Raw genomic sequence first — 22,807 nt, forward strand, 5'->3', positions numbered from 1 at the left:
TACAATAACACAAGTTCCCCAAAACAAGGAAGTAAGAGTACTTCATAGGGTCTTAAAAGGATTAATCTAATTAACAACCTACTTTAGTGTCTAGCACATGGAAGCTCATTCTACGTGTTTGCTTTTACTATATTATATAATATTATGTTATATTTTACTATTACTATTATTATTACCCAAGACAGATAAGATATGTAGATTCTAGTTACTACTCTCTCACTAGTGACCTGGGGATTCAGTACTCATTTGTAAAATGAGGGGCTAAAAAAAATCAGTGTTTCTCAAACTAGAAAATATACATATATATTCATGAGGGATTATATGTGAGTTCTCTGAGGATTTTAAACATTTTGTGTTTTCATTTCAATGGTCATCTAAACAAATTCAAATAAACATGTCTGGATTTTCTCAATGCCTACTTCATGACCAAGTTCTGGCACAAGACTTCAAAGCCGAAGTTTATATTTGTGTTTGTGATTGTGTTGGCCCCAATATAATTGTAGCAACCTAATGAGAAAGGAACAGATGTAGACACGATTTATGAATGATGAGATTGGACCAAATGAAAGCCAAATGACATCAAATGAAGGTTGTTGGAAAAATGGTTGGAGAATTGAGCCATGAGCACATAGTCATATAGACTGTCCGATCTCAAAAGGGTCAGCACTACAGCATTCACAGCCAAAGTCACATTCCTACTCATAATTTGGTTTCAGCTAACCAATGTCAGCTGTCTTACTACATTAACGGTGTTAATTTGAATTGTATTGGTTTTGCAATTTTGTTTGCATTTAATTTGTAAGTACGTATGGGTCATATGATTGTATAATAGCCTGGAAGTATAAGGAGTTTATCTCTAGTTTATCTTCATATATGCACATATTTAAGTAACATTATAACAAAAAAGAAATTTAGTGAACACTGCCTTTTTTTTTTTGCTTTTAAAGGTGGTCCAAGCATTATTCTAGATTGAGAGATGCTGAATTCAATTCTCTCCAAGGTCCCTCACAGCTCTTTGAGTCTAAGAAAGATGACCATTTTAGTTACAGACGTGTTCAGCTTTGTTAAGACAGCCAAGTGGGGATGTAGGCTTAGAATTCAGGAAAAATGGCAGCGCAGGAAACAGAGATTCAGAAGCCAACTACAGAGAGGTGCAGTTAAACCCAGGAGACTAGATGGGATTTCTGAGTGTTCAGAGATAGACAAGCAAAGAGCTGATGTCTGAGCTTCCGGGAGTTCACCACGCCTTATGGCCTTCAGCTTCCTCTGTGGAAAAATACTATTCACGTGTGCATTAAAGATGATCTGCTCAGGATTACTCGAAGAATTATTGTCCCATCTGGGAAGTGAATGGCTTAGAACAATCCACAGGAATAAAACAAATCTCAGCTCTATATCCCTCCAGGCTTGCAATCAAAGTTGAAAGGAGAGAGTCTACACTGAACTAAGAGATCCAGTCTCTGAGCTCTAAGAGCTGGGCCGCTAACTCACTTTATTCCCACCTCCCAGAAGTACGGGGGCCCTATTAGGTTCTCTTGGAGAGCCAGGTGGCCCTCAGGACTGCAGCAAAAGGAAAAAGTGGAATGGTCAGGGGCAATTCTGTGCCAGATGCTTGAGGTCTGAACTCGTGCCTGGGCACTACCACAAACCAAAGCCAAGACTTCTGACCGGCTGAAAATCGGCCCTCTATGATAAGCAATAGGGCCATATCAGGACCACACAGTCCTGCGTCCACCAGGGCCACATTCATTCAATCACTTTGAGAAAACCAAGAAGACTCTCTTTCTCCCCTCCTCCAATCCCCAACTCAAAACCATGAAGAAAAGCATGGGAGACGCCCCTGGAGAAACCCACGCTTACCGTTTGTCTTCTTCTGAAAGTGAGGTTCTTCCACAGCAGTAACCTCAACTGAGGCCAACAAGCCATGTTACCTCAGCTGGCACCCACGGCAACCTGCGTGTGGCTTGGGAGCCTGTGAAGGCCGTGGCCAGAGCTCAGGGCAGGGACGCTGTGGCTGGTCATTAACTGAAAGATAAAGCAGGAGGGGAGAGAGCTGTCAGTTATTGCTGCAAAGCCATACGCCAGTGAGGGCTGGTACTCCAACCTCCTCACGGGAGACCTCAACACCCAGGTCTGCGTCATGACTACTCAACAGGTCATGAGTCCCCGACTTCCAGCCTGGGGGTTCTCCAATAAACAGAGATTCTGGAGGTTTTCTGGTGGTAGCCTGTGAGCTAGTCATTATAATCCTAATCATTTTAGCTCCACTGATGTGATCACTCGGGAATGAAAAATACACTTATGAAAACAGACTTACATGAGCAATCTTAGTGGCCAAAACACGGAGGCTGGAAATGGCATACTGGAATCTCAGAGACCTCCCTCCCTTCTCTAGGAAAATGCCTCCCCTCACACAAAATGTCAGCAGCGTTTATCAATTTTGCCTTGAACCTGGGGTAACTTATGCTATTCCCTGAAATTCACTGTAGACTACATTTTCATCTGGCCACAAAGTCGAGTCCTTCAAATGATAAATGGCACCATGGATAAAGCGGTTTCCCGATCCGGAAAGCCACAGTATGTCTTAGATGACTGTGAGTAAACACTAAGGAAATGCCACCTACACCTGGCTCCCAGGTGATGAGGACAATCCCAGTGCTATGTGTCTGTGGAAAGAAAAGAATATCCCGTGGAGAATCGAATCAGCCAAGGCAGGCAGAGAGCATCGCCTGTGAGACTGACAAGCTCCCAGTGTCCAGACATATGCACACTTCTGGCCTGGCTCCACCCGCACCTTCACGCAGAGCCTGGCTCCCTGGAGGACTGCTTTGCCATGCTGGGGAAGAGGAGGTCCTCACAAAGAAGGGATACAACGTTCTGGGTGTCGCAGCTGCCCACTCAACAACTGTATTTATTTAACACTGGAATAATCCCAAGGAGTCATACCAAAGTTGAAGAAGGGACAGAAAATGAAAAACACAAGACGGGAGGGATACACAGGTCAAAGTCAGGCCCTGCCCGCACTTCGTAGTCGCGAACCTTAGCAGAAACCAGAAACCAGCTTTACCTCTAAAATGGCTGAGTTAATCCTTGTGGCCCCTAGTGGAGGAGAGGTGGGAGTGGGATATTACACATGAGGAACAAATAGCAAAAAAAGCTAAGAATGTAGCGACCACTTGTGGATATAAAACCAAGGTCGAGGGGGCCGGCCCCATGGCAGAATGGTTAAATTCACGCAGCCCACTTTGGTGGCCCAGGATTTCGGCAGTTCGGATCCTGGGTGCAGACATGGCACCACTCATCAAGCCATGCTGAGGTGGCAGTCCACATAGCACAACCAGAAGGACCTACAACTAGAATATACAACTATGTACTGGGGGGTTTTGGGGAGAAGAAGAAGAAAAAAAACCAAACAAGTACTGGACTAAAAGTCCTTAAGTTCAAATCGGATCTCAATGCAAGGGTCAACCTCTAGTCGGATTTTACCCTTCTGCCCCTACAAGACTTGGATTAAAAACTTCTAGACTGAAAAAGAGAGTGGAGAGAATTTGCAGTGTCTGAAAAAAAGGAATGACCCAGTATTATGTATTTTGATTCATTCATTGACAATCCAACAAATCAGGATTTCTTCTGAAATATTCAAGCCTTAGGACCTATTTCTTATCTTTATCAGCAAACTTCTAGAAGGACTCAGACCCCCAAAATTTCTCACTTCAAAAATAAGAAGAGTTAAACAAGCATTGTGTCCCTTTGCAATTTGCTGTTTAAAGATGTCAACTGGCCTCCGAGTGCTGAGAGCCAGAAGGCGATTGTGAGACGCGTGCTTGTAATCCCAAACTGTTCTGTAAGTGGCCTAGGACAGGACTTGCATTCCAGAAACAGTGAAATAAATAATTAGCTAGATTTTTCTCATGCAAAAGCTGCTCTCCAGGCATCACTTAGTTGATTTAGAAACTACATGAATCTTTTCAGATCCCCAAGGTAACAATGAGGAGGCTGGAACACAAGTTTGTAATTAAAAGGAATATTAACCTAGTTGAAAGAGTCCAGATATGAATTAGCTCCAGCTTCCCAACTATGTGCCCTTGGCCAAGCCTTTACGCTCTCTGAGCACCAAGTTCCTCATTATAAAATGTAGATGACAATATCTACCTTGCATGATGTTCCAAGGATTAAATGAGATAATATAAGTAAATTCCCAACATTGTAGATGGCACATTATTAGTGCCAAAGAAATGAGTTCCTTTCCCCTAACTTATCTTGCTCTCTCCTATCGGTACCATCTAGCAGAGACACAGTTACATGCTGTCCCAACGTTCTTTTCTATTTCCTGGGACCAAACCAGAGCACAGATTGCCTCCCTCAAACCTGAGTGGAGAATCTCAGAGGAAGAGAAGACGCACCTCGATAGAAGTTCACGAGAAGAGAAAAGGGCAGGAGAAGTTTTTTTGAGAATGTCTTCCTAAAAGTAGAGTTTCTGGGTCTCCAGATCACAGGTTCCGATCCCAGGGACAAGTTCCGATCTCCAAGAGACACGCAGAAAAGGTGAGCAAGAAGTAGCCCGGAGCAGCAGCAGAGTGTTCTGCTCTGGCTTTCCTGGGCGCGAACAGGCAGGCTTCTTGTCCCGATTTCCCCACCGACCTTGGCATGGCCCTGGCCATCCACATAATTCCCTCCTCCCACCTCAGATCATCGTTGGGAGTACTTCTGTCCAAAGAGGAGGGTTTGGCAATGCCCAACCCCTCTGCTCAGGTAAGTGAAGCCAAAAGCACATTTCTACATCAGTTTTCCAAGGAAATGAACAAACAAACCAGAACTAAAAAGAAGGCGGTCCTATGTACTGGATTTCTCAATGTTCCAAAGCTAGTAGCATGTTCGCTCCTGCCCTTATGCACATTTCCAGTTACTGGCTGGAAAAGGTCCCACTTCACAATCATAGCGAGTCAACAGGCCACTCTCAGCCTGCTCCTGGGTGACCACAACAGCCACTTCACTGGTCTCCCTGCCTCCAGTCTTTCCCCCTCCCATCCATTTATCACAGAAGTTATTCCACTAAACCAAATATCCCCCACTTAAAACCCTTTGCCATCTTCCCACCGCCCTGAGGATAACATCTAGTCCTCACTATGGTCTCCCTGATGACTCCAGCCTTTTCTCTTGCCACTCCTCCCCTCCTGATGCCCCAGAAAACTACTCACAGGCGCTGAAGAAGCTGTGCTCTCTCCTATCACTGGGACTTCCTGGAGTTGCTCCCTGTCCTGAAACACTTGCTCACAGAACTGTCAGCCTGGCTAACTCCTCCTCAACCTTAGGTCTCCATTTAGCAGCCACCTGCTCAGGATCCTCACCTGATTACCTCCTCTGCACTAACACCTGGGTTAGGAGCCCCTCCTAGGTGCTGTGGGGGCAGCCTCTGTTCCCCTACTCTGAGTCCACACGGACCATTCCTGTTTCCTTCATCACTGTTTTCCCTAGTATGAAAAATGGTACTTGACATGCAGTAAGCGCTCGGGGACTGTCTGCTTAACTAATTAACTAAAAGATGGACATGAGAATTGGGTTTCAGAACATTAGGGTGGTGGCATTCCTGGGCCTGTGGTAACTGATTTCTCAAGCTTGATTAACGAATTCAGGTAAATTGTCCCCAGAGAGGGAGCTCTGTGTTCTGCAGGCTTCCACCACACACTCGTGAAGGCCACAAAGGACTGCTGAACTCCCCAGGTGACTCCTGGGGCATCCGGGAAAATGTAATTGAATCTAGGTCTGCTTCCCACAAAACCAGGTTGAGCTACGGACCGAGCAGGTCCTGCCAAGGCCAGTGGAGCCATGAAATCTGCTTTCTGCCAAGCTTCACGTTCAAGTGTGAGGGGCACTCCCTCTAGGTCTCATTAACAGCCACCCAGGTGGATCATCCCTCACCAAAATTTAATGGATAGTTTCCACACCCTAACCTTCTTTTGTACAGTATGGACCTAGCAGAAGTGATTGTTCAAACCTTTGACCGATTTTTTACAGAAATTTTCACTCCAAATGCCACTGATATTTTAAAGTTATTAATATCTAGAAAATAAACAAACTGTTAAAACATGACCTTCTAAAATAAGCAAAGACTCAACATCATTAGTTGCAAGAAATGCAAATTAAAACCACAATGAGATACCACTACACACCCACTAGAACTACTAAAATTTTAAAAATCTAGAAGTGTTAGCAAATACGCAAGCAGCTGGAACTCTCATAGACTGCTGGTGGGAATGTGAAATGGAGCAACCACTTTGTAAAACAGTTTAGCAGTTTCTTGTAAAGTTACACACAGACTTAGGATTCAGCCCAGCTATCCCATCCCAGGTATCCACCCAAGAAATGAGAGTGTGTGCACACAAAGACCTGTACGTGAATATTTATAGAAGTCTTACGTGGAATACCTCAAAGTGGAAACAACCCAAATGTTCATCAACTAGTGAATAAACTAAAAAAGAATACTACTCAGCAGTAAAAAAGAAACTACTGATATATGCAACAGCATGGGCGAATCTCAAAAGTCTATGCTGAGAGAAATAAGCCCGACACAAAAGACTACATACTATACGACTCGGTTTATATGACATTCTGGAAAGGTGAAACAATAGAGACAGAAATCAGATCAGTAGTTGCTAGTGTTATGGTGGGGAAGAGGACAGACTGCAAAGGAGCCCTGAGTGATGGAGTTATTCTACATCATGATTGTGGTAGTGATTACACAAGTATATACATTCATCAAAACTCATCAAACCTCACACTTATAAAGGGTAGATTTAACTGTATGTAAATTATACATCAATAACCTGACCTTCCTGCCCCCCTGTGAAAAAGTACCTTCTATTATAATAATTAACATAGTCCACAAGTCAAATCACGCCTTGGAAGACCTAAGCACTGCATAGTGTAAAACTTTATTATTGTGTGTTTCCCAGGAAGGTGAATAGTGTATAAAATATTCACTCAATGGCTATTCACTCAACATCCAACTCAGCCTTAACTCTGCACGATTCCCATTAGCCACAACAAATATTTACTGAGTGCCTATTATGTGCCAAAGGCTGTTCTAGAAACTGGAGATTCAGCATGAACAAAAGAGGCAAAGTTCCTGCTCTCATGGAACTTCTATTCCAGCAGGGAGGTGGAAAACAGACAGATAACACTGGGTTATTTGGCAGTGGGTGGTAGGAGTCACGAAGAAAAATAAAGCAGAGTAAGAGACAGAAAGTCACAGGGGTGGGTAACTTCTTTCTGATGAAGCCCCTTGAGGACAGTGAAATGAGAGAGTGGGCCATATGCTACTTGCAACAGGGTCACGAAATGATAGCTGGGACTGTGAATTCTTTTAACTTTTCCCTAAACCCAAAAACCTGAAATGCCAGACAGACTCAGAGAGGCTGGCAAAAGAAAAAAGTACAGGTTCAGAGGGAGCTTGGTGTGAAAGGGGAAATGATGACCCCAGTCAGCACATACCACACTGCTCCCCCACCCCCTTCCTCACCACAACAGTTTGGCCCTTTTGAACCTCACGTGTAAGTTTTAAAGAAAGATAAGAGATATAAAGAAGAAAGGAGGAGAGAGGAAGAGGAAGACACACTAAAAAGACATGGTAGGAGGGTTTTTTCCCCACTTGGCAAAGCAAAAATCAAAACAGGAACGACTTCCCGTGACTGCCTTCCACCCTTCTAAAGCATGAAATCTGTCTACGCAAATGCAATAATAGGAAAAGATGCACATGTTTGCACTGCTACCAGAAACTCTTCGTTTGTGCAGTCACAAAAAGGTCGCTTGGTCTTTTTGCTTTCTGCAAGAAAACTGGGAGTACGTGAGACCATGCTGAGCTTCCTTCCAAGGCTGGGAGTCAACCCCTTAGCCAGGGCACGCTCCAGAAGGGGACAGTCTCGATGTAGGAACCACACAAGCCGCAGTTCTCACTGCGGCAGAGAAGTGAGACCGAAGAGGCAAAAGAGGACAACCTTTCACAAAGGCCGTCCTCCAGCGGACGGCTGCGTTAGCTGATAGATAGAATTCCATGCGGTTTTGAAGACCTGCTTACAGCATACCCCTGCTCCAATCTTATAGAGAAGCAGAGGCCCCCAAAAAGCAAGCGACTTGCTCAGAGTCATCCCTTAGAGTCAGAGTGGGCCTCCAGGTTTCTCAAGAAATAATTTTTTCAACAACTCCGATATGCTTTTTCCCATCATGATATTTCTCCTATGATTCCGTTTGTTCTGAACACAATTTTCTTGCGAGTTCTATCCAAATAGTTTATATATGCAGGACGGGAAGTCAACAACTAACCTTCATCCTTCAAAAACAGTGGTTTTATGACAGCTATTTCTCTAAACTTTAAATAAGTAAAAGTGTGTGTGTGTATGTGCATCCTTTGTTAGACAAATTTCCACATAGTTACTAGAAGTGAGACAGAAGTTGAAATTTCTGAAGATGGCTATCAGGATCTCTCTTGATGAAACTGTTTCTAGATGTAAATACCAATAAACAGCTAGCCAGTAACCTACAAAGCAGGAGGTAGATTTAAGGCAGGATTTAACTACATCACATATGAACTGAAAATGTGTTGGCACTGCAGGTCAACTGATTGCCTGCAGGTCAACTGATTGCCTATTCATAAGATGCTGATGCAAAAATCACAGATGTTTATGCATCCCATCTAAAGAGAGATGTGGAGGGTCCTGTAAAATGAGGATATGAAATCTGTAAGCCCAACAGAGCATGTTTGCTTTGGAAAAGGTTGGCTGTTTAATTGCTTCCTTTGAGTACATGTCTCTGGATCAGTAGCCACATTCAGGGGAAAAGCTAATGAGGTTACTGACAGTCAGAAGACCAGACTGAAGAGGCTCACAACACCCGTGACTGAAGACAGGACATGGCTGCTGTAGTGGTGGGAGGGGATTTTGAGTCATCCTGTGACTTCTCCCAGACTGAGCCCATCAGCTTTATTAAGCCTGAAGCTAATTTGACTACCAGAGTTTAACTTTTCTGGCCTCCAGAAGCTACTGAGCTCTCTACCATTAAGGCCATCCTTGTGAGCCCTTAAATTTCACCCCCTTGCAGTCCCCGATGATCCTGCAGACGCACAGTTTCAGTAAAAATGTCCTTAGTTGCCATTAGGCTCTCAGAGGCCTGCAGAAAGGCCATGAGCTGGTACTTAGCAACCCCTGAAATTGCATTCCTACTTAGACCATAACATTTTAATACTCAAATTTAAGGAGACAAAAGGTGCAAGAAATCCTCCAAGATAAAAGTCAAGGATAAAATGAAGCCATTCTATCATTCTAAAAGAATTCTCTCATTCTAAAAGAGGCTCTGCTATTGTACTACTCAGTTAAAAAATACAGATCCAGTGAATTTTATCAATTCCAAGAATCTGTAACTTAAGGGGACTTTCTTGAAATTACCAAACGCATCATACTTACGTGATTATTAGTAACAAGTCTATAGATAACTGCATACTCTTCTTTCAGTCTGGAATGCATATTCAATTTCCTGGACAAAACTGTTTGCTAATAGCTAATTTTCAAAATGAGGGCTATGAAAGAATACATAAACACTGAAAGTTAAAAGAGAACCATGAATATTGCACACCTAGCTTCTGAGAAGCATAATTCCTCATGCTGTCAACAATTCTATTTTAAAGAAGACTCAAAAGATTTAAATCTATTTCTATCATGGCGTTGATATTTGGACAACCAAAGATCCTTTTCATCACTCTCAACAGTCCCGTTGCTACTAGCTAAAACAGTCAGGCCTTCTAAAAGCGTCAACAGCCAGGGTTTCTGAAAGTGAAGCTGCCCTGCACCCAAGTCCTTGTTTCACCACTGTAAAATTACAGAGAAATTCTAACAAAATGTCAGACAGAGCCCTTCTTCCCCTGCTAATTTCCATTAAGCAAACACAGAGCAATCTTCAAAGAAACACTTCAGCAAGCAATGCAACTATTTGCTTTTTCCCTGGTGGGGGGTATGTAGAACATAGGAAAGAACCTTTCCCCTAGAAAAGAAATCAACCTGTCAACATTATGTGTCATAGAAAAAAAATCAAATTTTTTCAACCACAATCGTAAGGCCAAAATAAGGCCTTCTTTCCCGCAGGGAAGAAACTATTGAAGTCCTAAACACCCTGAGTTATAGAAACACAAGCAGGACTCCATGAGCAGTCCTTTATTTGCAGACAAACTTGATGGGATAATGTTCCCTGTTGTTGTAGTGGGTTTTCAAAGAGAACTTTAGGATAAAAGGCTTAGTGACTGTATCAGCAAAAACCATTTTGTTTGGCTTACATCTCTGAAGGGTCAACATCTTCAGAGGTTCAACCTTCTCCCAGCCTAAAGGGTTTATTTTTATAAAAGTGCTCAAAGGATCTAGGGGACAGACAAACCCAATGCCTTCACTGTCTTCCACTTCCTTTGACCCTATGCTCCTATGCCGCAAACTGCCCCCCAAACATCTTTAACTCTTTTATTTTCTTGAATTAACTGGCCCAGTAGAGAGAAGGGAGGTTTTGGAGTCAGAGAAAACTGGGTTTGAATCCTGACTCTTCTACTCAACCAGATCTGCCACCCTGGGGACTCCGGGCCCCTTATCCTCTCCGTAATATAGAGCTAATGATGTGTATAAAACATTTAGCCAGTTCCTGGAACAAAGTAAGTATCCAGTAAACGGTAGCTTTTATAATGATTAGTGCTGCTGACTTCACAGGGTAAAGCATTCATCAAGGGTGGGGCCCAGAGTGGGCAGTTTATTAAAGGAATCTCTCTTCTCTCTTCTCTGTCTACAGAAGGTAGTATTTCCCCCAAAGACCTCTCGAGAACAGACTGGAGCTGTCTCCAGTGCCCAGCTCAGTGGGAGAGGTGAAGGGCTTATGCTGGTTTCCTGATGCCCGTTCTGGCCATTGTTTTACCACAAAATCCCCTTTGGGGAGGCCCCATCACTCACTCATACTATTCTCTCCACACTCACGGCAGTCAACTCCTCTTGTCCACGTAGGTACACTGCCCCTTCCTCCAAGCCTTCAGCACCTGGCTCAGTTTTCCTGTCTACCCCACTTCCTCCAACCTCCAAGTCAATTACCTCTTTGCAATCTGGGCTTTATAATGCTGCCATCTTTTCAGCTCTCCCTACAATCTTTTACAGTGTACCAACTTATCAGGTGGTCCCTGCTAAATTGTAAGCCATGTGCAGCAAGCTATTCTCAGCATCTTATTCTCTGCCACACCCATTCCAGTGCCCAGGATGACTCGGTGCTCCATAAACACTGGAATGAAAGCCTCTGAAGTAAAACCTCAGGGGTGAGAAAAGATAGTTTGTAGCAGGTTCACTACAGTAACAAATCAGAAATTTCACTGAAAGTAAAGGGTAGCCAAAACCACGACAAAATTTCCAGTTGTGTTCAAAGAAACACAAGTTCAAACGGGAGTACATTTAATTTGGTTTTCCTCAAACCACTCTAATTTGTTGGGAAGGAGTCTTATTTTCATTGACTTCATGTGAGCAAAGGAGAATCTAGAACTTGCCAGACTGAGGCTCCAAGAACCCCTGTTAACAGGCCATCTAACAAGCACACCTCCCCTAGGGGCTCAACTCTGAATACAAGACTGTCAGCCTTGGTCAGGAGCCTGGAATGCTAAACCTATAGGCACAAGTCAAGAACTCACTCAATGAAGCTATCAACACCTGGATACAATTTTTCCACCTCAACACATTATTCCTTTCACTTTTGCCAAAATGAGTTACCTACTCTCTAGGCTCTTTCCCAGTTCTAGCTCAGAGTATGTGACCAAACCCAGCAGCCTTCTCCAGAACGTCCGTCTTCTTTCACCAGCCATTTTGACGCGGTGCAGGCAAACAGCATGTGTCCGAGATGCCTCTGTTTCTGCAGCTCGGTGAGGACCAGCTAACTAGGCAGGTGAGAATTTACTCAGGGTTCCACAGCAGACCCAGAGGCACAGGGTCTAAACCCTGCCCTCCCAACCTTAAATTAAACTCCTCTCTAATAACCCAAACAAACCACTTTGCTGGCTGCCTCACTAAATTAAGAGAAGAAAGAGGAATAAGATCACAAGTTTAAATCCTCATGTTTGTGATTCTGAGAAACAAAAACTGAAGGCTGTTAGCCTTTTTCTTAAATACTGGCAACATGAACTCCATTATTTGAGGTCTAAGAGGATCCTCCAAGAGGATATAGATCTGTGTTATTCCCATATTACCATGATTCTGAGAATTCTTTCTAGAAAGCGCTACTGTCATTAAGATTTTCACAAAGCAAACATTTTATGTGCCAGAAAACAAAGTGCTAAAGGACAGATGGAAGTGAACTACTGGGTGGAACTCCTGTTAGCCTCCTTTTTTCAACTGTGATTTTATAGTGGCATTTTAAAACCCACACAATCCAATCTCCCAAGTGACCATGTGCTAAGTGTCTACATCAGGTGAGCATCAGAGTCCCCAAATGGAGTTCCACCTAAGGACAGTGTACCTTGCTGGTCTCAGCAGCCCCCAGGGGCACATCCACTCCCCTTAATGAAGGCCATTCAAACCAAGTGTCAGACACCCCTCCATTTGCCCAGCAGAGGAGAAAGCCACAGTGTGATCATGTGAAATGTGACTGGAGTTGGAAACTGGAAAATGGCACTAATTCCGCTAAATTTGCAAATCCTCCAACAAGACTGACAACTGAATAAACACTCTTTGACCAAAGGCTTTCTTTATATTGAACTCAAGGTCCTTACTACAATTAACACAATCATCAAAGTAAAAAACACAACAATAACAAAAAAAACACCCTGCCTTGAATCACAATTAATCTTAACTGACCAAAATTAGCACAGAGTTTTGTACTTTTGCATAAAGGGATCAGTCCCCAGGAAAGCTTCGACCTTCACCACTTCTGTGCCGATTTCCTTCCGATTCGAATTTCCAACCAAAGAGCAATTTTTATGTGAGAGTGGAAAAAATCCAGTTGAAAAACCCCTTAAGATTCAAATTGGACCAACAGACAGAACAAATAAATGAGGCCAATCCGGTATTTAAAGATTCAGTGTCCATTTTAAGCTGAAAAGGATAGGCTTTTATAGACACAATTTCTTTTTTCTCTCCTAAAACGACATGGTAAATATTACCCTAAATTCTGGTACAGCAGCAAGAAGCCTGGATTAAAGAGGCAAAGGGCCAAGATTGTAATTTCCAGTTAATGACAGCTGGGGAGTGAATTTAGGCAAGCTATTCTACCACCAGGAGCCACAGAACAGAAAACAAGTCTTCACGATGAAGCTGTAGCAGGGGATCTCCTGAGTCTAGGAAAACTGCCCGGAGCTTGGGTATCAGACTTGAGTTTGACTCCCCGGCTCTGCTGTTAGCGAAATATGTCAACCATGAACAAGCTGTTTAAGTTCTTTCTGTATCAGGTGCACCATCTGAAAAATGGGGCAAACTCAGTATTTCTCCAAATCGCAATTATAGGAGGTGAATTTAAGCGATTCTTAGAAGATTTTAGGAGATGGACAGGTACAGTAGTAAACATGGAATCACATAAACAGAAAATTTTGCTCTTTTCAGCCCTTCTTCAGCCTTTATAAAAATTTTATTAGATTAAGGAGAAAATTTTTGTTTGGTCTTTCTTCAACATCTCTTCAACACTTGCTAACTTCTCCTTAACAAAGTGAGAGCAAGTCTCAGAGTCAGCTAGCACCTTTGGAAAGCAAGTTTATTTTATAGATAGGCTATTTAAAAAAATTAATTGTTTTTATTCCAATTATTTCTTGTTACCTTCTATTTGTGACAACCGTTACAGGGTTTCAATTTAGAGGGCCAATATAAGGTTAATTTTTTTTAATTATATACTTTAAAAAATTATATTGATGATTACAAAAATGTGAGTCAATTTAAATAACTTAAGCAGCTTACAGTGCTGCCTATCTCAGGGTCACAGTGAAGATTAAATAAGGCAATGCACAGGACAGTCTAACCCACGCCCTACTCTCATCTACCCACAGCCGATGGGTAAAATTTCAGTCAATGAGGAATATGAGTAGAGGATACAGTGCAAACAGAAGCAACCATGGAGGATGGATGTGAGGTTCCAGAACAATGAGGATCCAAAAATTAGCAGGAAGGGGTTCTTAAAGTAGAAGTCAGGGAAAAGAGGAAAACCTGTAGAGGGAGATTCAGTTAACAAATAGTTACTGAGCCACACTGTGTGCTAATCACTGGTGAGAAAACCAGGTGCAGTTCCTTGAAGCGTGCCTCTTATAATCTGGGACAAAGCTATCAAAAGAGGTCAGAGTGTTATTTCAAAGAGCCTTGAATGCCAAGCTAAAGATCATTATGGTGGCAGGTTCTTAAAGTCTTTTGACATTTGTTCAGCACCTAGTGCTTTACATGGTGTTTGAAAAATATTTGCTGAACAAATAAATTTCAATTTAATAGGCTTTTTTTGCATGTTAACACATTTAATACATATATTGGTTGTTGATGCTGTGGAGTCGATGCTGACTCCTAGCAACCCTGGTACAGCAGAGCAGAACCTTGCCTGATCTTTTGGCACCATCCTCCCACCTTCCGGCGCTATATTAGACAATGCTCTGTTGCTATTCACAGGGTTTTCAGGGCTGATTTTTTTGGAAGTGGGTGGCCAGGTCCTTCTTCCTAGTCTGTTTTAGTCTGGAAGCTCTGCTGAAATCTGTCCATCACGGGTGACCCTGCTACTATTTGAAATCTCCGAGGCATAGCTTTCAGCATCACAGCAACATGCAGTTGCCACAGTATGACAACCAACAGATGGGCGGCGTGATTCCCTGACTGGGGAACGAACCCAGGCAGTGGCGGTGAGATTGCCAAATCTTAACCACTGGACCACCAGGGCTAGCCTAATATATATATGTGTATATACATATATACATACACATTATTTTTAATATTATATCTTCCTCTTCCCTCCCTCTTCTAGTATCAGAGATCACACCTAACCCCAGTAAGATAAACTGCCACCTCCATCCCAAGGCCCTGAGTCTGGGAGAACGGTCTACAGGTCCCTCTAAACTCCTTAGTCTGGGTCTTCACTTTCTCTCTGCCTTTCCAAGGAAAGCTGCTGCTTCCATCAGTGTTGCCTTTATCTCAGCTTGGATCACCTAAATACCAGATCCAACTGACTTCAAGCTGACATCCCCGTGGAGACTTGCTTCTTCAAGAAAACAAGCTTGGTTTGACTCTTGGCAAGATACAATTATTCCCAACCTGGCACCCTACAGGAATTTTCAAAGCAAGTGTAAACGGGGATATGAAACCTAAACAACTTCTCAGCAGTTCCTTTCCTCCTCCCATGCGCCTGCCATGCTCCTTTTTCTCCCTTCTTCCTTCTAGTCCTAACCTATTGTGATCTCTGAAACAACAAATTCAGAACAATGCTTTAGAAAGCTCTGTGTCTTGCCCACCTCCCCCCAGTGAGAGTCTTCTGAGATATTTAGAAATATCCTTACAAGGTTAGTCTAATTCTCCTCCTAGGATGAGCATTGGCCCTCTGTTCTTGGAGAATCAATGAGTCTTAGGAGTTGGTTAGCTTTTCTTCTTATCACATACGGGCTTAATAGGAATGCAATATAAGAAGCAAAACTTATATTCAAAATGGGGATGTCCAGGATGGAGAATCCAAATGAGTATTCTATTTCAGAGAGATTCTCCAAATGGTGATTTGGAGATAAGAATGTCTCCCTGTGTCTCATTACACCATGTTCACACTCTTGAAATGTACTGAGATGAACCAACTCTTCCTTCCTTTACACTTCAGATGAGAATCCACTTTTGTTTTTATGATTCAAGTCTTTATTCACCTAATGCAGATAACGAGGCAATTTCAACAGCTTTCTCTCCTCTACCTTCCTCTCCTCCCATCATCTTCCTTTCTTCCGTCATCACTCTCATCAGGAACGCTCCTGTGCATTCCCTGGTATTCTTCCCTCTACCTTTCAAAACCCACATGATCTGTTAGACTAATGCTGAGCATGTCTCTCAGGACATATCTGTGGGCAACTCCAATCAAAGGATCATCCTTTCTTCTAAATGCAAACCTGCACAGTTAGATGATATAAAAGCTTGAAGGGCTCTGTAAAAGTCATGTACTTTATCCTCTTTCATTTTATAAATCAAGAACCTAAATCTCAGAAAAGTAAAATGACTTGCCCAAGGTCACATGGCTCCTCAGTAGGTTTCTGGAATTCTGTGTAAAATATCATTATATGTAATTATATGTAAAATTTGGAGTGTACATGCCTATGTATATTTTTTATGAAGAGAGAATCAACAGCTTTCATCATATTCTCAAGACAGTGAAAAATCCTCTCTCCAAAAATGATAATTACTGATTAAATTTTTACATATAAAATTCTTCCTAGGAAATGTCCCATACTGAATACCAGTTATAAAACATCTTGACTTCAGGACTAGCCAGATAAAATGCTTTGATGTCCAAATGCTTCTTGGAAGTTGTATTTGGCATAGAAAACACTGCAGAGTTTTAAACAAATACACACACACACACACAAAGAATGAAGACAGATCCAATGCAAAATAGGTTATTTTGTTTTCTTAAAAGTATTTAAATTCCAAATTACTTAGTGAATTATCTCATTTTTAAAAAATCAATTAATGTGCAAATCAAAGTCTTTGAATGTGAAATGTCACAGACTATAGCATTTCCCAGATCACAGCTGCCTCAAAAAGAGAAATGAAACTGAATGGAATCAGAACTGTTTGTTCCACTAAAAGTAAACTGGCTTAAATAATTTAAGTATGCACTAAAATTTCTCAATCTATCATAAACATAACCTTAACGACGGTTATTTCCCATATAATTTATTTCTAACACTTTTCTGTGATTGTCCCAGCATTTAATTCATCTTTTAAAATATAAGAAACAAACATTAGCTTCCCATTCTCTTTGACTTGTACACGTAAACATTTATTGAACCTCTTCTATATCAAGGGGGTTGGACTAAGGACTGGGGAGAATGAATCAAAGATCTCCTCCGGGGGAAGCATACACTCAGGAGGAAGACAAATAAATGTTAACTATAACAAAAAAACACAATTAAATACACGACATGAATAGTAGTGAAATCCAATCCTACAGAAGTCAAAAAGAAGGGGCTAATTCATTTTAACTCAGTGCGCGCAGGAAGGAGTGAATCCAGGAGAGCTTATGAGAAGGATGGCACTTAAATTATGTCTTAAAGTAGGTTTTCAAAATGGAAAAAGACAGGATTTTAAACTTTACTTTGTTTTAGGAATCAAGTCTGATGGCCCTCCATTGTTGGAGTAAATCTCTTTGCTTTAATATAGTTTGTGGTCTCAGCGGAACGCAGAGAACCGAAGGCTCTATCTGAAAGCAATTTTACTTACAAGATTTTCACTCTCTGGCTTCATATGTTTCTCAAATGTACGTCTCTAAAACATCTATGCTGGTTACCTATCCAGGGAACTATTTTCAAGTGAAAATATCCAAAGGAAAATGGGGGTTCACTCTGCCTTTTGCTAGTATTTCATTTGTCAAAACTGTAATACTTTGATGAAGTCTTTCCCCTGATATTGATAAATTCTTGAAAACCAAACTGCTGGGGATGCAACCTCAGCTCCACTACTTACAAACTCCATGATCAGGCTACTTACACTGCCTGTGCCTCTGTTTCCCCATCCTAAAATGAAGATAACAGTATCCACCGTCATGCGATTCTCACGAGAATCAACAAAATTATTACACGTAAAATGCTTAAAACAATGTCCAGCATACAGTAAATCAACAATAACCGTAACTGCTTTTACCAAGAAGAAATGTTTTCTAAGAGTTTGTTTCTAATCTGCTACACCAATTTTTTTTTTTTTTTGAGGAAGATTAGCCCTGAGCTAACATCTGTTGCCAATCCTCCTCTTGCTGAGGAAGACTGATCCTGAGCTAACATCCATGCCCATCTTCCTCTACTTTATATGTGGGACGCCTGCCACAGCATGGTTTGCCAAGCGGTGCCATGTCCACACCCGGGATTTGAATGGGGAAAAACCCGGGCCGCCGAACATGTGTGAACTTAACCACTGCGCCACCGGGCCAGCCCCAATTGCTACATCAATTTAATATGAAGTTTCCCATCCTATTTCTCTTTTATGAAGCAGACTTTGAAAGTGTATTTACTTTCAGAGAAAGATGTCTTAAGAAAAGGCTAACTTTGATTCCGTGACAGTAGACAGTAATGGCAGTAACAGAGACATAACTTCTTTCAAAAGCTCCACAATAGGGAGAGAACAAGCAGAGACTGGATTGTATTAAAACCCACAAAAAGAGCTTCACCAAAGTTGGGATTGATGGCTAAACTAATAGTTCTCCTCCCTTTTTCTTTTTTTTTTAACATACTTTTACAGCCAAATACTCTCTTTCTATTTTCTATGCATTGCATAGGAAAATACTTCGATATCACAAACCTACTCACAAATATTTGACTGAAGCAACAGTCAAGTTTTCATTTTTAAGCCAAGTAAAGAAATTAGAGTTGAGTGAATCTTATTGTATGTTCTTTCCACGATGTTGTAATCCCTATGCAAGCAAGGCCCCAACAAGCTGAAGAGATTTTGGCTGGCCCACTCACAGCAACAAGGGAAAGAGGATAGGGGCTGTAAATTCCGATAAGGACTATAGTAGATGAATGTTCCAGAACACAGTGAGCATCCTCAGAAAATCCTCTGCTTGCAGCGGCTGAAATTGTACCACCTCACTCCATGGTGTGGGAGTTAAAGAAGTCGGGAGCTCACTGGCTGGATTCATGTCTTAGCACTGACACCTGCAACATGTGTGGCCAGGGACAAGCTAGTTAACCTCTCAGCTTCTTAACATGTAAAATACGGATCATAAATGGGTTTGTTGTGAACAGTAAATTAGTTCGTATTTGAAAAACATATGGAAAAGTGCCTGGCACACAGTACTATTTAACAGTGCCTATTAAACAAACATTGCAATAACTTCGGCATTTATGATTATTTCCACACGCAGATACGAAGACGGTCTCAGTTTGTTGGGTAGGTGCTCTCTTGGAATAGTTGAATAAAACAAATTTTCAGAAAGATCTTTTAAAATTTGATGCTGGAATAACCGACCATAGGAGCATTATATTTGCATGATCTCTTAACCAGACAGTAAATAAAAATATATTTGGATTTGAGAGTATTTTAGAAATGAAAATATCACGTATATCAGTATTTTCTAGATATCCAAAAGGTTCACAATTAAAGAGTCTAAGGCAATGTCAGTGTAATTATTTTAGGAGCTAAAAACTGAAATAGCAAAGATATTAACAATTTGCAATCACTAAAAATATAGCACAAGGGCCAGCCTAGTGGCACAGTGGTTAAGTTTCTGCTTCAGCGACCCAGGGTTCACTGCTTCAGATCCCGGGTACAGACCTACGCACCACTTGTCAAGCCATGCTGTGGCAGGCATCTCACATATAAAGTAGAGGAAGATGGGCACGGATGTTAGCTCAGGGCCAGTCTTCCTCAGCAAAAAAAGGAGGATTGGCGGCAGATGTTAGCTCAGGGCTAATCTTCCTCAAAAAAAAAAAAAAAGAAGAATATAGCATAAACAACTTGGCTAATGGGAAGGAAGATCCCTAAAAAAAATTTTAGATGAAAAAATATTCCAACTTCTCTCCATAAGGTACATACTACAGAAGATAATAAAAAGCTGTGTCACTGAGTTTCATTCAGTTTCATTATACCAAGTCAAAATGTGTCCAGGGTCTGTTCTAGGACGCTATTTAGAGGCAAATCGAAATACTTAGAAGGCTTGAGATTTCAAATGCTCATCTTGAAGGGACACACAAATCACAGATGTCTGGGTCACGGTCAGTTATGTCATTCTGGAATATCAGGCAAGGGGGCTTGTGAAATACTCTGACTAGCAGCAAGTCTTGTCCCTTACACGGACTGTGTTCAACACTAAGGCTGGTCACTCTGATTCTGCTTTTTCTCAAGAGGATACCAATTTGCTCTGTGTATCCAATGTTTTCCAATAACTCCCTATCATGAACTATTTTAATGCTTTATAGGAACACTTGAGGAACAGGCTGACGATGGAAACTTGGTACTTGAAAATTATTATACTCTCTGAAGAGGTTCTCCTCCAGAACATCCTCAATGCTTTCACACTTTCTTTGATTTGGGAAAAGTGTCTCAAGAGAATGATAAGAACAACAGAAAGCCTCCGTTATTTTTGTGGTAGAAATGAGAAAAATGGGCTGAAATAAAAGGAGAGATGAAAAATTAAGTACTTTTTTAGTTTGGATTTAAGTTTTGCCTCAAAAGATCAAAATTTAGCTTTGGGTCCCAAGCTATTGTTGAAAGAATCAGTAAAACTCTTCTTTTGAACTTGGAATATTTTGCGAGGTGTTCTTTGTGGGAGGTGGGGATCCGGCCTTAGAAAGTGACTTTCTAATTTTCATCACTAAGGAAGTTTTTAAAATATCAAATTTGTCCTCTATTATATGAGTGTATATACTATCCACTCACTTTGTGAGATGTCACTGAAAAGTCTTGGGTTTTCAAAGTTGATGCTATCAGTGCTGCAAAAGACAAGGGCCAATTACTTCCTTTGCCAGATGCTTCTTTCTCTCCTCTTTCTCTTTCCTTCTTCATTTGCTCTCTCTCCCCCCTCTTTTTTATCTTGTTTATTTCCTTCTTTCTGATAAGTGCTGAGAGAGAGACACCAACACACAACCCTGGCACTAGCCCACGCCTCAAGAACCTTCCGGTTTAGCAGTGGGCTGCGGGTCTGGGAAACATTCTAACAAAAAAACAGATGGGCTTTTGCCTCATCCTTCAGGTTTCCTACCAGTTTGCAACCATCCGTCTTCACCGATCTCGGTCGGGACCCGCGAGGCACAAAGCGTCGTAGAGCCCGGCCCCACTCTGGCCACGGGGCCGATTCCCAAGCCACCCAGCCAGGAGGCGCTGCGGGCCAATCCCTCGAGGCCACCGGCCGCCCGCGCCCAGCCCTCCCCACCCCCACGCCGAGCCCAGCCGCGCGGCGGAGCTCGGAGTTCTGCACCGCCCGCCGGGGTTACTCCCGGTCATTCCGCGGCACCATCTCGCCCCAGCTTCCCCATCCGTGCCGGGCCTGAGGCTGCCCCAAGAGACAAGCAGCAACGGGCAGGAAGATGGGGGACGGGGAGTGGGTACCTCAGCTCCAGGTTTCCACAGGCTCTCCTTGTCTCTAAGTCTTCTGTTTTTAAAAGGAACAAAACTCGTCCCCGCGCAGCGCCGGGGACACCGGCTCCGGTAAGCGCACGGAGACCAGACGCAGGACCCCAGGTCAAACAAAGCCCCCAGGCCTCAAGTGAGCAATAGCACTCGGACCCCGTTTGGGACACCTCCCTGTCGAGTTCTTGGGGAACAAGGACGCGCGGCTCCAGGTCCGGGGTGCACGGGGCCGATCCCCAGGTCAGAGCCCAACTCGGGCCAGCTTCTTAAGAACGGAGTAGGGACTGAGTGTTGGCATTTGTCCCGATGGGCCCCCGCCAACCTGCAGCCAGAGGGGTTTTCAGCCGGCTCGGGCGTTTCGGAACAAAGGGAAGCGCTCAATGCCGGACCTACCACTCTCCCTACTCCGGCAACAGCATGACCCACTGCGTCCGCTACTGCGCCCTGGTCTCCACGCCCAGAGATGCTCCCCGGGCTGCACCGCAGGACCAGCACCGAGCGCAGCAGCGCCGAATCTCTGGGTCGCGGGAGCTTCTCCTAGGACATCCTCCCCCATTTATGCCGCCCCTGCCCCATCTGCGTTGCAAGAGGTGGGATGTGGGGGTCCCAACCAAAGTCCCCAAAACCGAGCGCTTCTCAAAGCCTCCTCCGCCCCGAAACAAAACAATAACGTCCAAGTCACTGGAGAGCCTCTTACCTGTTTTCCACTTTTGTGTTTGCCTGTCTTTCCCCCACCCTTTGAAAATCCCTTCCGGTAAAAAAGGGGGAAAAAGGAGCAAAGCGCGCCGCGAAATTGGCTCTGGCGGCGCTGGTCCCGCGGGGCCCCGGCCCTGCCCACCTGCGCCCGGGCGGACAGGGGTCAGCTCGGCTCGGCCGGTGCCGGCCCCACTCACTCTCTCTCGGAATTACCGGGTTTTTGCCACGACTAGTTCCTTTTATAGATTCGGCGGCGCTGAGCGCCGGGGTTACTATCGGTCAAAGCCTGTTCTTTCCCTCCTTCCCCGCCCCTTTCCCCGGCCTCTGTTTATGTAGTTCAGTCACTCAGCAGAAAGCACGTGGAGCCGCGCCCCGCCCCTTAAACGGGCGACGGCCCGCCGCTCGGGGTCGGGCTGGGGGCGGAGTGGGGTCGGGGTGCTGCCGGCATCGCCCGGTCCTGGCTCGGCTCCCCCTGCCCCGGCCGGGCCAGCCAGCCTAGGACGAGCGGGAAACGCGGGGCTTGGGACTGAGCCCAAGACTGACTCTTGTCCACGTTCCGGGCAGCCGACAGCACTGGTGGAAATCGCTTCCCCTAAACTCGTGCTTTTGGCCATTTTTTTTTCCTTGTTAGTTTACTCAGTCGGAGGCATTGCGGGGTGAGAGAACACGATGCTGAAACTCCTCCAGACGCCAACCCTTTCGTCCTTCTTTCCTTTCAAATGCACGGGGTGTGGGGGAAGGTGGACAGTCCTCTGGATAATTGGCTGTTTTTGTTTTCCACCACAAACTCTGACTTTAGTATTCAACAGCGACTTTACTGCCTTTGGGATTCCCGGCCATGG

At 43.5% G+C, this 22,807-nt stretch overlaps 1 protein-coding gene across 3 annotated transcripts in view; it reads right to left on the reverse strand.

Annotated features, from left to right (window-relative positions):
* ABCA1 (ATP binding cassette subfamily A member 1) overlaps positions 1-22,220 on the reverse strand; it is a 130,515-nt gene extending 108,295 nt beyond the window's left edge. Inside the window, exons 1-2 of one of the 3 annotated variants that reach the window (XM_046671442.1) lie at positions 22,108-22,220; positions 1,861-2,025 (exon numbers count right to left, since the gene is read on the reverse strand). In XM_046671442.1, the coding sequence (XP_046527398.1) occupies positions 1,861-1,926 (66 nt within the window). In that variant the 5' untranslated portion in view covers positions 1,927-2,025; positions 22,108-22,220. Of the gene's footprint in view, positions 1-1,860; positions 2,026-4,403; positions 4,571-21,966 lie in introns of those variants that run through there. The other 2 variants (XM_046671423.1, XM_046671432.1) reach the window with 2 other exon arrangements.
* Between the last annotated feature and the right edge of the window lie 587 nt (positions 22,221-22,807).

Source organism: Equus quagga, chromosome 1 (genome assembly GCF_021613505.1).
Source record: "Equus quagga isolate Etosha38 chromosome 1, UCLA_HA_Equagga_1.0, whole genome shotgun sequence".
NCBI lineage: Eukaryota > Metazoa > Chordata > Mammalia > Perissodactyla > Equidae > Equus > Equus quagga.